The 17,540-nt window shown below is 38.5% G+C and overlaps 1 protein-coding gene across 7 annotated transcripts in view; it reads right to left on the reverse strand.

The window, feature by feature from the left end:
* KLF3 (KLF transcription factor 3) overlaps nt 1-17,540 on the reverse strand; it is a 30,732-nt gene continuing 13,192 nt past the window's right edge. For all 7 annotated transcript variants that reach the window (XM_085059156.1, XM_085059158.1, XM_085059157.1 and 4 more), the window contains 4 exons: nt 10,666-11,161; nt 9,671-9,821; nt 5,188-5,348; nt 1-4,028 (listed from right to left, as the gene is read on the reverse strand). In XM_085059156.1, the coding sequence (XP_084915282.1) occupies nt 3,847-4,028; nt 5,188-5,348; nt 9,671-9,821; nt 10,666-11,161 (990 nt within the window). In that variant the 3' untranslated portion in view covers nt 1-3,846. The remainder of the gene's footprint in view (nt 4,029-5,187; nt 5,349-9,670; nt 9,822-10,665; nt 11,162-17,540) is intronic.

A 17,540-nucleotide genomic window follows, 5' to 3' on the forward strand; every position in this document is an offset into this window, starting at 1 on the left:
AACATTCTGAGTGTTTTATTAACAAGTATAATACATATGCACTGTATACTAAATATACTAGATATACTAAATATACTATAGTATGAGGACTGTACAGTACAAATTTATGTTCACAGTTTGACATGACAAAATGTCATTACTGAATTCCCATTGGACTACCAAAGTAGAAACAGTGAAAGTACATTAAACATTCACATCTTTAGTAAGAAAAGATTACCAAAATGTCTCCATATTTGCAAGTTATAGTAATGCATGCTAGAAATCTTTAATTAGCCATTCTGTCTTATTAGCTTATAAAATATATTACATTTTATTTTAAAAATTCTGCATAGTTTATAGAAGTATTAAAGTAAATAAAGCATCCTTGCTGAATTTGCAGGTGAGAGATGCTAAGCAAAAAGATTATTTTGACCCTCTAAAGTACATTAAGTGCTAATATCTGTAAAATATAATGAAAACTGGTGTAACCCTCTTAAGAAATGTAAAATGCTTTGTAATTTTTTTTAGAAAGGATTTGTATTCATCTATATGTTGCTAACCTTGACAGAGACAACAACATATTTGGACAAGATGTGGCATCAGAAGTATCACTGAAGAATACCAGGTGTATATTTAAATAAACCCCACACATGAATGCCTACTTAGTTTCTTGCAATTGTATTAGAAACGAGTAATTTATTATAATCAAATGGCTTAAACAGGCACATTTTAGTGAAACAGTATTACCTGCTATACACTGCACAGTGCAATACTGTAAGGGAGAAAGGTGGGGGTTTTTAATTATACTCATTCTCCAGGATTCAATTTTTCTCTCTAAACTGGCTTTTCTTTACAGCAGAGATGGAATGACTGGCTTTGGAAAGTATTTAATTGTGTATATTTAAAAATGACATGGTATCCCTCAAATAAGTTTGCTAAAATGAACCAATGAGCTGGTTAAGATATAAATTCACATTCAGCTGAAAGTGTATTTGTTTGTGACCTTTTAGACATCCCACAAAGACACCACAGATGTAAGTGAAAAATCCTGTAAGGAAGGCATTCTCATGAAATAATCTCAAATACTTATATTTAAATTTCTGTTGTCCTAATTCACAAGGCATATGGATGAAGAATTTTTAAAAGTTCTATTCAATCTCCACTGTATTTGTCCCCACCATTACCATAAATATTTTCAGGAAAAAGATACAAAAACTGATGAATTAACATGGCAAATAACCTAGACTAAATGATCTGAAGTAACTCTTAGTTACGAAGAGGTTCTCCTTTAAGGGCACCAATTTAAAAAATACATAAAAAAGAACATATTAATGAAAACATTTTATGTAAGCGTCAAAAGAGAGCATTGGAAAGAAATGTTCCTTAAACATCCAAAATTTTATAAATTTGCATTTCTTAGGGAAAAAATGGGACCAACTGCAATTAAGTGGTTTATTTTTATAGTACCTGTTTTTTCCCCCTACAACAGACCAAAGAATTGGTTTCATCCCAGGGTACTAGCTGTCTGTAGAGTTGTGACTGGTGCCACAGGGCTCCCTCTACACAGCCTCTCAGCCAGTGTCATGCCTGCATTTACAGAATTGCCATTAAAACCTAGAGCCAATTCTGTCACCACTGACAATAAAAATACCTAACAAAACACCCCATTCTGGAGCAGCTGCTCATTAATATCAGTCTCTTTCCTACAAGTTCCTCAATGTCACTAACAATCTGGCCTGCCAAGAAAAGACCCATTCATGTCCCAGGTGTTTCAGTGCTGCAGGTGAGCAGAAGAGGGAGAGTTACAAAATATCAGATGCAGCCTAGGTGGTGAGGATGCATGGAGCTGTAATACAGCAATTGCTGTCAGAGCATTTTTCTACAGGAAGGACAGACCTCTCCTCTAATTCCATGGGCATGTGGATGTCAGCAGAGCAGCTGGTAAAATCCTGTCACCAAATAAAGGCTCTTTGCACTCACACTCTTGCATCTCCAAGGTTGTCTGGCATTGGACTCCACTGAATGTAGAAGCACAGCCTACCTGCTCCACAAGCTCAGATATACCCACCTGCAGAAGGACACTCCACCTGCCTCCTGCAGAGTTCTATGAAACCTTCCTCCCCTTACACCTCCATTGTCCACTGTGTTTTTCCAAGAGAAAGGAAAAGCTGACTTCAGTATGTTTAACTTGCAGGGAATGCTGTTTACCTTACATAGAGCTAAGAAGGAAAATGCACTTGTGCATGAGTGTAGAGAAATACATCCTGTTTCCTTGCAGCGCCACAAAGTCTGCCAGCTAATACAGATGAAACCTTCCTTTCAGGGGGCTCCAAGACAGGAACATTTCTAGGATCAACTGCAGGTTGCTTGAATTCAATTTCTTTTACCTATGGAGTTCTGTTTGCTAATAGATATGGTTTTAATGCAATAGACACATCCAAAGGGAAGCAGTTCTACCTACCATCAAGACACTACCAGTCACAAATCAGAGTTAGGAACTGGGTGATTTGGTACACATTTTTATCCAAAACAGATACATGACTCAATTTATCACCGGAAGTACTTCATGTCTGATGCCATCTCCTCATAAAAATATTGTGGATCAATAATTTTAAATACTGTAGTGTATTAAAGTGATACAACAATTCAGTTCAGAGCATTTTTGACTTAATGATTGCTATTTTCTGAAGTACAGCAAAAAGAAAAGAATTATTTAGAAGAAATGCAGGGGCACGATTGCAAGGGGATATTCTATATCCCTGAAATGATGTGCAGGTTTCCATGAATATAATTTCATGCCAAATCACAGGAGAGTACCATAGAATCACAGAATCATAGAATATGCTGAGTTGGAAGGGACCCATCAGGATCATCGAGTCCAACTCCTGGCCCTGCACAGGGCACCCCAAAAGTCACACCATGTGCCTGAGAGCATTGTCCAGATGCTTAACTCAGACAGGCTTGGTGCTGTGACCACTTCCCTGGGAAGCCTGTTCCAGTGCCCGACCACCCTTTGGGTGAAAAACTTCTTCCTGATGGTAAACCTCCCCTGACTCAGCTTCAAGCCATTTCCTCAACTGTGTGTGTTCCATCCATACACTTGCACAGAAACCAGACATACAGAGTCACACAAGTATTCCTTTAACAAATCCACTGGGGCATTATGCAATAAAAACAAGAATCTATACTACCCTATAATACAGATGACATTGGTTTAGATGCACAGTATTATGTATGGACCAATTCCAGCCCATTTTTCTTCTTGACTGGGGTAAATGATACTATGACTCAATCCTTCTGTAAAGTAATTGTAATTACATTGTTTAGATTTATTTCCTCAGCATTACTCACTGTTTGGGCAGAGGGGATTTCTAAATCAGGTATCTTTCTACAACTGGTGTATTAACCACATTGAAGAAATCATCACAGCTGGGAGAGTCCATTTGTTGCATTGTTGAGCATAAAATGAGTGTGCCCCTTCCAGGGCACATAAATAGTCTCTGGCAAGGACTAGCATTCTGGATATTCAATAACATTTACTATTTTATCAGTATATGCTGGGTTGATTATATGAAGAAACCAACAAAAGCTGTTAGCTTACAAATTCCCTTATTCACAAATGAAACACAATGAACATACTGAATGTAGAAAGGGTTTGCTTAGCATCCCCAGGAGAAAAATAAGAAGTGTTCACATTCTTTAGGTCTGACCCGTGGCAAGGACATAGAAGGGTTAGATAACATCTGTTACTGACCATACATAAGCTTTTAATGGTATAAACTCAGAGATCCAGACCAGCTGAATCCAAATTAAAATGCATGTGTAAAAAACAAAGAAAATGTGACAGGAGTCAAGGACAGAAGAGATTCAGACTAGCATGTGGCGTTTCCTGTGAAGAGCAAGATGGTCCGAACGTGAAAAGCTACGGTCACAGTCTGGGCACTGGAAAGGTTTGATTCCTGTGTGCTTGCGGAAATGCCGCGTCAGTTCATCGGAACGAGCAAACTTCCACGTGCAGCCCTCCCAAGTGCATTTGTACGGTTTTTCTCCTGGAAAAGGAAATACAGAAGTGGGGATTTAAGACACGAACACTTCAGTTAAATATCTGACATTTATTCTACTGCCTTGTCAAATTTCAGCAAGTACTTCAATGCTTACTCAAAAAGCCTCCAAACAGCACAAGGCTGCAGAGTACTAGAAACAATGGAGTCAAAGTTAACAGACCTGCCATAACCTATTTTTTTATTGTTTCCTGCCACAACTTATTTTTTTATTGTCTCTCTGTTCCTCTCTCTGCCATATTAGCACTTGTTTTGTCTCATGAAGCCCAGAAGCATGAAGGTTTAAGCATCTGTTCAAGTATTTTCAAAACAGGGATCTCATATTCCAGATTTCTGGGGGAAAGGACTGTGCTCCCATACAGCAGAATGGGAGAGGGCAGAAATCTTGTGCTTTCTGAAATTTAATGTAGTGTAAATAACTGGCACCACTGTTGCAAGTACCTCAACTTAAACTCTCTCCATCATTACTAATGTATCATCCTCTTCCTTTAACACCACTGTACTGCCCAACAGATAAAGAGCTGGCTTGATGCATGACAGATGTGAACTGGGCTCCATTTTACCAAAAAGTGTCTCCTATCTTTGTAAGAACCTTGGATGTGTATATATTCATTCAGCATGCCAAGAGGAACATTTCTGTGGAGAACAGAGATGGGAATATGTTTATTGGAACATTCATTCAGAAGAAAAACACCACTGGACCAGTTAGCATCTCCACAGAGCAGATGTGTTTGCATTTGGCACAGGGTCCAGACTTCTGCAAATGGGCTACTCCCATGGAAATCTCAGTCAAATTTAACAGTGATGTCATAGGTGAGCCAGTGCAATTTGAACTGATTTGGTGTTTACAGGGTGTGTGGATTGAGTAAACTGCAAGCAACTGGACACAAAATGAGTGAAGAGTCAGTGAATATAAGACACACCAGCACACACTGTGAACCTGTTCTGGCTTACAGTCTCTTGTAGTAGGTTTTTCCTACTATGTCCTCTGTATTTTGCTCAGCCTATAATTATTTTCACAGCAATGCCAGATCTAATTTCTGTCACTTTGTTATTTACACATGTGGTCACCTGGCCATTAGCAGAAATTACAAGCTTAGCCTACTATTTTACCATAGACATGATGAAAGAGAAGCTTTGCTCAAACCTGTATGGGTTCTTCGGTGAGCTTTCAGGTGGGAGCTTTTAGTGTAGACTTTGTTGCAGCCTTCATAATCACATCGATGTATTCTGCGTTTTCTTTGTGTGTCTGGAGATTCCACAGGTAGAGGTCTCTTTCCTGGCTGAACTATAACTGAAGGGTGATTCCTGCAATGTCAAATTAATGTTAAAAATTAGAAACATCTAGCACAGCAAACCTCAGCTAATATGATTCATAACAGAGCCTTTTATTCACTACCACTCTGTCTCTTGGCAGAAAGAACACCATTACATGCATGTCGAAAAATTCAACGGGGTTTAGCAAATTTTGTGTATTTTAGCAGTAGTATTTTTAAATGTTTACTCACTTGGTGGCATGATGTAGCCATTTTTACTACTTCCTAGCTTTTAAAAAAACTTACAGAGGAAAACCCCCTTCAAATTCTTGTTTTTCAGTCAAACCCAGATTTCTTAAACCCTGAGTGAACTTTCCTTGTATTTGTTCACTATTTTTCATTTTCCTTCAAAAACAACTAATTTGCTTGTAACTGGAAACAGGTATTCCATATAATTCAAGAAATTGTATCTTTAGGGTTTCAAAGCAGAACTCAATCTTTATTGTTCCAGCCACTCCCTTAGAATGTAATTAAGAATTTCCTGTTTGGTGCTGGCAGGAGGGTGCGGCCTCCCTGTAACCACTGACGTCAATTCCTAAAAGTAGAGCTTAGCCGTGTGGCACACCCACAGGATGTCTGAAGCTGTCCCTCCACCTTTATAAACATAATTTTTCACTTTAGAAGCCCACAGGTACAGTGCAGGTAAGACACATACGAACTACATATGGACTTCTGCAACAAACAAACAAACCCATAAACATTCAAGCATGTGAAAACACACAAGCTTCTTAAAAGGTGTCCTTGACTGTTGAACAACACCCCTACTGTAGAACTGGGGATGACCTTGATTCTTTCTTCCACATCCATGTTAGAAATGGTATGCTTGTCAAAAGGTATGAGCAGAATATAATATGCAGATATTAGCATTTCCTGTTGCAAAACCAGCTCCTCTATGCAACAGAAAGGAGCTTTCTAGAACTCCCATCTTTTCTAAGTTAATGTATTTCACATGATTTTACCAATCAGCTTATGTTTTGTAACACTAAGTTCTATTAGTCACTTACTCCAAGTTCCTTTAGTGCCTAATTTTCAGAAACACTGAATACCTACTTCTCTCAGCAAAATAAAGGGTATATGTGCTGAAGACAGAAAATCTTGTGCACGGTTTAAGAAGAAAATATTCTTCTCGGACTCCACAGCAGCAGGATGGGGATTACTGATGTGGGAAAAGCTGAATTCTCTTACTGATTCTTTTATTAAGAGTTACAAGCTTGAAACTGGAAGCTGCATTCTCTTTCTTGTGTGATTCTGTGACTGTTGAGTGATGTACTCTTTGAGTATCCATTAAATCCAACTAAAAATATTATAATGGTAGGAAAGCCCAGATGGTGATGTTAGACAGATATGTACACACTCTTAAAAAAGAAAGCAGGCTTTTAGCTTCCAAAGAAACTGTTCTCTAAAGCAATGCTCAGTTTTAATGCAGCTGCACACCAGTCTTTTTGGAGAAGCTCTGGCTTAGGACAGCAAACAAAAATGGTTTAAATCATTATGTGTGGAGACTAGTCCTGGACATGGTAACATCTGGGAAAAAGGAGAAAAAGTATATTGGCCATATACCATTTGTGATTTAGATTTTCAATCCATAAGTGTCTGAAAAAAGTACTGAGAATATTTCCTTTTCCCCTTAGGGGAGAGGAGGCTAGCAAGACAACAGAATGTTATCAATAATCAGATAGCGCGTGGCAGTTTAAAAAAATGGTTAGGGTGGTGTCAAATTCAGAGGTAAATATTAAGTAAGTCCCAATAATAAAAGCACAGACTTAATTCTTTCATTCCCTCTTCTATAAACAGATGTAAGTTCATTTAAATGTCACTCTTCAATAGGCAAGAGGATCTTCCAAAAATGTTAAAGCTTCAACTTTTTTCTTCTTTACCACAGACCCCACTATGTTGACAGCATGAGTTAGACTTTGAAACTTGCATTAAAATACATTAATGAGGCTCCTTATATTTAGCCAGAGATTATTACCTCAAGTTTGATTTTAGAAATAACTGCAGTTACACTATCAGACATATTAGAAAGTCCAGCCATCCCTATAAAAATGCCACCAACATCACTTATATATATATTTAGATATATATAGATATATATACTGCCAAAAGTTAACACTGAAGCAAAATAAGTAATTTTAAAGTCTTAAATAACTCACTTCAGTGAGACTGAAGGTTTCCTATGCCCCTTTAATGTAGCTTATGTGTCTGAATAGTACAGTCTGAGCAGTTGGAACCAATGAAAAATTATAAAAACATCATTGCCTAACTGTAGCTCATAAAGCTGTGAGAGAACATTTTTTTTAAATAAAGGTTTAGGTATCTCATCTTGTAACTTATGTGAGTTGTTGACATATTTTCTTTAATGATAAGAAACACAATTTATAAACTTCTTGTTTTGGATACAGCAGAATGTGAACTTGAAAGGGCTGGCTCTAGGAACAAGAGCTAGAGCTCCAAAGCACAGCTGCATAGCATTTTAAGCTGTTACAATGCGAGCACAGAGTCTCCATGACCATAACACTGCATGAGCAAGCCGAGGAGATGCTTTGGAAACATGGACTGTAAAAATGTTTTTTGTAACAAAGCTATCTACACATTATACCAAATTTTATATTCTTTGCTCAGTGGATGGGTTTCCTGTGGAAACTAGACCCATTGGGAAATAAATAATGCAAATCACTAATGCAGGTGACAAGTCTGCAGAAGTCTCAGCCCTGGAGGAAGGGTGTGGTACCAGCCAGGAACAGCACTTACTGGTTTGCTCTTGTTAAAGAGACTTAACAAAGACAAAAAATAAACTGAACCACTTGATAATCCTGACCTAGCAGTAGTCAGTTCCAGCAACATAAAGCCCTGACTCCCTTGTGTGGCAGGTCCATTATGGAAGGTAAGTAACCAACTAGTGAACATGCACGTTTACTATTTTCTGTTTATTACATTAAAATGTGTAAGGTTATTTAAAATAGACAGCATATAGTTTATAAAAGCTAGCTGGCAACTAATTGCAAAGAGCCTGCAGTCTAGAAGCTACGTCTAAGTTGTTTGAAGACAAGAAGGGGTGCCCACATGAAGACTGTTGCACAATGTAGTCAGCCCTGGAGCTGTGGTGTGCCTTCAAACCTAATGGCCACGAGCAGGAGGAAAAGGCAGCCTTCTGGAGGAAATACAGGAGACCACCCATCCTAGGCTTTTCTTTCTCTTTCTGAACCATACTCACACTGGGTTTTGAGAGTCTGGCTTGAGCCCTCTTTCCCTGTTCTGTGAGGTGAGGTCAAACACAATGACCTCAAGGGCGACAGTGAGTAGGAGGAAAGTGCAGAAATGGATTCTGAGGTTCTGTACTGTGAGCTCTGCTCAGTTCCCACTTCAGCTCCTGCCAGAGCCACGCTGACAGCCTGCATGCCTACTCAGAGCACTGCCTGCTGAGGGATGAGCCAGGCTCTGGGTCATTCCATGTTTTTAGTAAGTTGACAGGATTTTCCCTCGGAAAACAGGAAATGGAAGAGGGCCCATGGCTCCTCAGGTACTTTCTTGAGAATTTTTTAATGTTTTCAGTGAAAAGGTTTATGCCCCAGACGTAATTTCTACTTCCAGCCCATGTCCTGCCTTCTGCAAATATCACTGTTTTAAAACCCAGTAGATCTGTGATCCAGTTCATGCAGTGGCCCCAGTAACACCTATACCAGCACAATGAGTTAGTACTGGGACGGAAACAAGCAGCTGTGAGGAGAGAAAGCTTCAGGAGCTACTTGAGCTGCAAAAAAATCACCCACAGAAAATCAGGTAAAAATGGATTTTCACTGGATATATACAGAACTTGTAGGCCTAAAGAGGTTCTTCCCACCAAGCAGGCAAAATTTTTGAAAAGACAAAGAGGTCCTCCAAGAGGAGAAGGTCACAACACTCATTTTAAAGAATGGTATTTCAAATAACATAAATAGAGAGATCAGTATGAAATGTCTTTTAAGTTTCTTTCAGTTTTGCTGCTGGCTTTACATAAGTAGTTTATCACTGGCTTATTTGGAGTCCTACTTTCAATACATTGTAAGATTGGGACTATCATCACTTTAGAAATGCATTATATAAATGGCAGATCTATTGTGATGTATAAATATATATCAACTCCTGTATTGCTAAAGAAGGGGGAAAAAAAAAGTTGAAATCACATTTCACAGCAGCAATGGTGGGAGGATGAATGTTTTCCTGTATTTCACCACATGTTCTAAAGCATAGCAACAATCCTTCCCACTCCTCAAAACTGGCAGTGAACTGCTTTCAATTCTTCTGCTCATCTTGGGACTACTGTTAGCTACTTACTCTTGCAACATTACTTGCTGAGGAGACAACGAGGTCATCATTGGAGGTGACATTTGTTCCGGATAGAAGTCAGTCTTCGGTGGTTCACTTCCTGGCTCTACCTTGATTGTTTTCTTCAGTGTAGGCTTCTCATAAGACTCAATGACAGGCACTGTATGTGAGAGCATAGGAGAGGAAAGGAAACACATCAAAAATATAAAGAGTTATGGAAATAAGAAACAATACATAAAAATCTATAGTTAAAACCAAAGAAATCCATCAGCTCTATATTTAGTGTGACAGTTTATACTAAATACAAAATCTTCTGGTTTTAGTTATCTCCTGATGAACTATGATTCAAAACATTTCTATTCATTTTTATCAGTCCAAATCTCAGTAGATAAATAGCTTTATGTAGATACAAAGAAGAGCATTGAAGCTGGTGAAGGGTCTGGAGCACAAGTCCTGCAAGGAGCAGCTGAGGTTGTTTAGCCTGGAGAAAAGAGGCTCAGAGGAGACCTTATCACTCTCCACAACTGCCTGAAGGGAGGTGGGGATTGGCCTCTTCTCACAGGCAACTAGAGACAGGACAAGAGGACATGGCTTCAAGGTGCACCAGGGGAGGTTTAGTTTGGACATCAGGAAGAAGTTCTTCCCAGCAAGGGTGATTAGACACTGGGATAAGTTTTCCAGGGAGGTGGTGGAGTCACCATCCCTGGAGGTGTTCAAGACAAGACTGAATGTGGCACTCAGGGCCATGGTCTGGTTGACAAGGTGGTGTTAGGTCATAGGTTGGACTCGAACATCTCAGTGGTCTTTTCAACCTAATTGATTCTGTGATCCTATGACCTTGGTATGTCTGGCAAAATATTTACGCAACAGATTTTATGACTGTGTATTTTGGAAGAACAGGAATTATGTTCCATTTCCTAAAATCCCACAGAAACCAAGTGTCTGGATATCATGTTACTTTGTCAGGATGAGACAGCATAAAAAGGAATTCTGACAACACCAACCTTGCATGCTACTTGGAGTTTCCATCTCATCTGCGAGAACTGTGGACACCATGATGGGCTGCTGGAGATGGGGAGCATACATGAAAGGAACTGGCTGGACCACAACAGGCTGTATAACCGGGAGTATCCCAGGGCTTCTCAGTCCGTGGCGTGAAAGAGCAGCAGCCATGACAGGTGGGATTGTTATTGGCATAGAAATAGGCTGTACTCCTGGGGGTGACGGTGCGAATTTACTGAGAGGTGAGCTGGGCGAGGACAGAGTCAATCCAGGTGAAGTTCTCCTGTGCACAGTCTGGAATTTTAGTGGGGAAGGAGAACTTCCAGTTGAAGGTGGTGAGCTCCGTTTATTTACCGTAAGGTCTACTGGCTCCATCTGGATTCCATTTGATAGTCCTTCAGGGTCTGAGTAGAATTTATTGTGCAACATACTTGGTGTAGAATAAATGACACCGTATTTGCTGGGCTTCATTTGGTCCATGTAATTGGATGGGTATGACTGTCAAAAGGAGTGGAAAAGAAATACTGAAAATCAAATAATAAATCAACACATGCACACACTTACTGCTGAAAAATAAAGGCGGCCAATAAAACTGAGGCAAAATGAAAAAGTCTCAAGAAAGCATTTTAATGTACTTCATAAATAAAAGTGAATTCAATAAAGCCTCAGATTCCACACAAAGGAAGTTATTCAAGTACTGATTCACTAACTGTTTCAGCAGCACTGTAAAACAGATTATGAAATCAAATCTTCAAGGCTTATTCAGCCAGTTTTCTCCCTTTAAAATTGCCTGCCATACATTAAACTGTACATTTCTTAACTGACCTGGGAGATACATCTGCTATGCCAAGCATATAACTGTATTCTGAGGATCATCAATTCTGGCAAGAGTGGAGTTCAGTTGGGTTTAGAACTGCAAGTAATGGGTCCCAGTCAACTGCTAAGGTAATTGAAAAACAATCATCACTAAAGCAAGGAATTATGTATCTGAATCCTACAATCAATAAAAAATACACACCTGAACGATGCAAGTAATGGGTGAGAAATTAAAGAGAGCAAAAGGTAAAATCTAAACCTTTCTAAACCATTTTTTGAGATATAAAGCAGCTAACTAACCAGCGTAATTTTGGAAAATGAGTACAAGGATAAACAGTTGGTGTGTGGGAAGAATATTCCTGTTAGTGGTAGATGGCAGTTCTCATTCCGATATAAACCGCAAAGCCAGTCTTGACCTATGTGATGATCTCCACATTTTAGTAATAATTTATATACATATATGTATGATATAAATAACACACATACATGTAGTGACTTTTGTAAACCAAGAAGTATTAACATTCACTGCAGAGTGTAGTATTATTATAAAATATCCAGGCCAATACTGCATTTAAAAACTGTTGAAAACAGGTTGTTTACTAACAGCTAACTCACAATGAAAACAGATGTGATGTTCTAACACAGCAGAGAGACACAGAAAATGCAAGGCACACAAATTTTTAGTCCTGTTGTCAACTTTTGGAAATAAAATGCTATCTTTGGATTTTAGGTAAGTAAACTAATATTAAGAAACTAATTAATTCTTTGGCACCAAAAATATTTTTATGAAGGGGATTAAAAAATGTTCAGAATGGTAAAACATGAAACAGATCAGAAGTACAAAACTACTGTATTTTTATAAAATTATTTCCACAACATTTCAATTATTTTTCATCCTGGGGTGAACACTTCTGTCAATACTTTTTCCTGGTTTCTTACCTCTGTCTTCCCTGTAAGGGAACAGTTAGTTAATTTTAATTATCAATGTTAACTGGAGATATTTTTTTCAGAATGATACAAATGTAATTTTCCTTTTTTCAGTTACTGTTTGAAACACTGATTTTAGAAAATATTAAATTTTCCTCCTGCATTCATAGCACTGTGACAAAACAACAAAGCTGAGTTACCCAGTCCATAAAATATTCAAAAAAGCAGCATACACAATGGTGAATAATCTTCAAACAGTAAATACTACATTAAAACCTCTGAAATGTTATATATTCTCTTTATGACTATTCTTACAAATTCCATCTACAGAAACATTCATCTTTGATAGTAATTGGTTCCTCAGAATTTTATTAAGTGCCATTATTGCAAGTGCTGTCTGCAGACTTGCCAGCACTGCTGAGCCAAGCAATTAAATTATTAGCATTTTAAGTGATGGAGACCACTAAATATTGCTATACCTTAATATTTAACAGCATTTAGAACCTATTAAATCTGATCAAATTATGGGCATAGCAAAAAAATCCAAATCTTAACAGGTAAGAAATATGAAGTACTTGTGTTAAAACTCCTGCTATTGGTTTACAGTATTATGTTCACCCAGCTTCAGTGAACTGTAAACATTCCACCATCCTTGCATTTACAGTGCTGCTGCTTTTTCAGGGACTATCTCAATCTTACTGCCTATGAACTTTTCTTCCATGGCAAGAACGCGAAAAAGGAAAAAACCTGTGCAATTTATATCTCCAGGAATGCTTTTGGCCTATCAGTCTATTAAAGCATGAAGCATCTCTAGCTGTAACCTTTCTACATAAACAGTTACCCTCTTTCAACTCTTCAAGTAATACCAAGGGTGTGTGTCTGTTTTGAAAAAAAAAGCCACACTATTAAAATGTTGTACAAAGAACTCTGAAGTAGAAAGGTTAAGAAGAACATATCTAGACAAGCAAGAAATACTTTCCTAGAAATAGGAAGAAAATAGTGATGTTTTTAAGAAATTATTATTTTAGGAACTTGGTATTTTACCCCATATGCCTTGCATTATCTTGCATAGAAGGTTTTCATTGTTGCAATTAAGCTGGCCCAGATTTAGTATCAGCTACTTATTCTGGCAGTTGCTGAATGATTTTCAAAAACTTTTCTTTTTTCTGTGGTTTTAACTGCTACTCTGGACTGCAGATGAAGTTGTCATAGAAAAATGTGGTGTGACAAATTATTATGTGTTTGGGGAAAAAACAATGGTGAAAAAGTTGAGAAGGATGCTAGGAAAATGAAAAGGAGAGTATCTGCTGTCAATCAGACACTGGGGAAAACAGTTTTGCTTCCCTACAAATGAAGTCTCATGGAAACCCTGTTTATTTGGAGTAAGTCACACTCAGACCTATCCTGGCTCTGAAGTTAAGCTTCCTGTATCTTTTAGCATGGCGAAGTTTCATTTTCTAGCTCTCTGGGACACAGCAATTGCCATTAGGCTGATATGAACCACTACCTTCAAATTTGGTGTTGCTTTTCCTTCCTTTGCCAGGGACACAGATAGTACCCCTTGGGGAATATGGGATGGGAGAGTAAGGATGACTTCACAATCTCTTTCTGTAAATAGGAAGCATTAACTACAGCAAAGAAACAAAAAAAAGCCCAACTATTTCTGTTTAGTTTTCTAAATGCCACCAATTGCAGGACGCAGGAGCATGCTTCTCAGCCAACAAGGGGAGTCTTTTCTCACCTGTCCTAGAGCTTATGCAAAGTATTCTGGTGGAACAATGGAAAATTAGATATCATTGCTCTGTTTGCCTAAAATATTTAGGGTGATACATTTTCCTTGAGTTTCTTCTGTGGGAATTAACAGCATATGCAGGAGTTTGGTCTGACTTGGATTGAAAAAAACCCAACAAATTCCCACTTTCCTGTAACTTCTGCTTTCCTCAACATCACTATGCAGAACAGTATGTCATGACAGCAGATCATTATAATGATGCAATGTTGTATTTCAACATATATCCCCTTACAGTCCCCATCGAGCTATTTTTAAGTTTGATATCATCACTTTCCCTCTTTGGGCCTTACAAAGCAATTAATTTCCCTTTCCTTGCTGTTGGTCCATACTAAAACCCAGACAACTGAAGCTAAAAAGAAACTGGAAAATAAATCAAAGGAATTTCTAATATTTTGGAGTCATATCCATGTGACTCATACAATTACAATAATAATTCCCCAAGAAGAATCACTATGCTTTTCCTCTTGTCCATCTATCAAGCATAAAGATAGCCCAAACATTTCACATGCAGCCCCACCACCACCCAGGAAGACTGCTGCTTTCACAAGGTTATGTTATCAAGCACTATTCTGAAACATTTTGCCAAATTCTGCTACACTGCCACAGCAAACATCTTTTGATGCAGCAGCTAAGCATATTTTGAAGCAATTCACTGAGTCTTTTGTAAACTACACAACCCTATGAATCTAAAATTTAGCCAGCCTCTTGAAAAAACAGGTAAGAAATATTAAGTATTTGTGTTAAAACTCCTGCTATGGGTTTACAGTATTATGTTCACCCAGCTTCAACAAACTGTAAACATTCCACCACTAGGCATCTGTGCATTTACAGTGCTGCAGGTTTGTCAGGGATGACCACAGTGTCACTGCCTATGAACTTTTCTTCCACGGCAAGAATGCTAAAACGGAAAAAGCCTGTGCAATTTAAATCTCTGGGAATGCTTTTGGCCAATCAGTCTATTGAAGAACAAGCATCCCTAGGTATAACCTTATCCTAAGAACACCAGGTGAGAATTGGAAGAATAACTGTCTGGATGCTCACACAGTTCATGCATTTTTTGATGGGGAGCTATGATCATTGATTTTGGTGGACATCAGCCTGCAAAAGGGTAAAAATGCTGTTGGAGACTAGGACAACTGGTCTCTTGAAGTTGGGGGCAGCTTCCAGGCAGATCCCCCCTCTCCCTGATGGGGAGGCCAGCAAAGTAGGGCCACAGCGAAGACTGGAACACTCACTTTTGGATGGGTGAGGAAAAATGCCAAGGTTCACTCACATAAAATGATAAAACCCTGAAGAAGTTCCACAGGTGCTTTGCTCCTTTCTAATTGTGCATTCTGCAAGGCCAAAGACTGTAAACATTTCTAGATGAACCTGCTTACACATATATTATAATCCTTTAGACTTGATTATATGATATACTGTACTGGCAATATTTAGATGCTGTACTATCAATAATTCTAATCATGATGACCCACATGATCAGTGTGACACTTCTTGCACCTGACCAAGTCTTCTCTCTACTACTCTGCTACACAAACTGTTTATTTCAATTCAAACAAAAAAGCAACTTGTTTCACCAAATGGTAACTGGTAATTGTCCAACTGTTTAAAAAGTCCTCGCAGCAAATATTTAGGTAGGACTCATATGTCACTCGTTCATTAAGAACTATCATAATATATGTTCAGTAATTCATTTCAATAAATGGCATGAGCTTTTGGTAGAGTGATGAAATAGTGTGGGTGCAAGCTTCAGTCACCTGAGAAATACAGTTAATCCTTTCAGCCACACCCCCTGAAATACAGTGGTGTCAAAACCATTATTAGTTTCCTTCTCCTACTCCAACTACTGTGATGTTTTAAAGACAGACTTTACACCTACATTCAGATAGAAGGGTGTAATAGAAGAGTAATTCCTAAGGGGCTTAATTTAATTTAGCCTTTAATGATACTACCAGAATGAAAGATGCAATATAAATAATTCTAGTTTTAGATTTCTGCATTATGTCAGCCCACAGACTGACATATGTGTGTGCTAGCACCTCAAACTAACAGCTTCTCTCTCATTCCATCTCCTCAAAAGGTGGTCAAGAAAGCTCACTCAGTGGCTGCTATCCTTTCCTATGTTCTCTCCGTACCACAATGCCTTCCTTTAGAGGTGTCTCCAAAGCAGTTTCTTTTGTGACACCAGGGCTCCAAGGAAGCCACAAGACCAAGAAGAGCTGGGGACCTTAAGGGCTTAGGGCTAAGCAGCCTATGTGTGTACAGAAGCTGAAACACATGTGGTCCTCAGCCCAAGGGAAAAAAAAGTAGTGTCCAATGAGGGAAACTTCACTTGGAAACCATTCTTTCCTGGGGACTTTCTGCTTTTTCTTTTCTGCTTTTTCTTTTCTGTTATGCAATGGCAAAAAGAAAAACATACAGATGTGGTAAAATGCTCTTAGTAGTCTTTAGTAGCTGGTCAAAGTGATCACACGGAGTTATGAGAAGAATTCAGAGGTCCAATGCATGGAAGGCAGCACATCACTAGGAGAAGGATATGGTATAAAATAACCAATATTTAGAACTACAGTCTTGAAATGTACTTGGCTCAGAAATGCTCCCTTATTTTTCCCACTGCAGTTTTTCCTTCATCTGCTGATCTGGAAAAGACTGCTGGCTCCTCTCCTGGTGAGCCTGTTGAGGCTATTGACCCTGCTCATCTGGCAGAAGCACATGACTGTTTGGGGCATTTGTGTGTCTTGTGCAGAACCCCAAACCACTGCAGAACCTTCTTTGGGAGATGAAGGCAGGTGTCACAAAAGGTGGCCCAAGAACAGTAATGACACTTCTTTTGTAAAACCAGCCTATTTTCTGCTTTTGATGGACACCATTAGATAATCTTAAATTATAGCAGATAATCACCACTAATTTTAATAAGGTTACAAAATAATTGTTATTAAAGTGACAGACAGGCTGGCCAATACTAAGGCTCTTTCTTGACCCAAATATTGGAATTCATCATACTCATGCTTTCAGTGACAGTTATTTTTCTGTCATTGCTCTCCAGCAAATAAACCCCACGAAAGTCAAACTGTAATTTTAAAGTGCATATACACTTAACTCCCAGAACTGTTATTAACAGCACTGAAGAAATCAGACTGCTTACAGATGCATTTAAATGTATTAAAATTATTCTTTATTTTAAATAAAGCAGGAAACAAACTTTCCATTGAAAGATACCATTTCAGAGCATGAGTTTAATGCACCCTGAGTTATGTACACTGACTTCACCCTTTTAATGGATCAGCCTTTCTAGGGGTGTGGTTTCATGCTACACTTAATCTGTTATTGCAGGCTACTGCT

This window comes from Lichenostomus cassidix, chromosome 4, assembly GCF_008360975.1.
Source record: "Lichenostomus cassidix isolate B80296 chromosome 4, HeHo_3.0, whole genome shotgun sequence".
NCBI lineage: Eukaryota > Metazoa > Chordata > Aves > Passeriformes > Meliphagidae > Lichenostomus > Lichenostomus cassidix.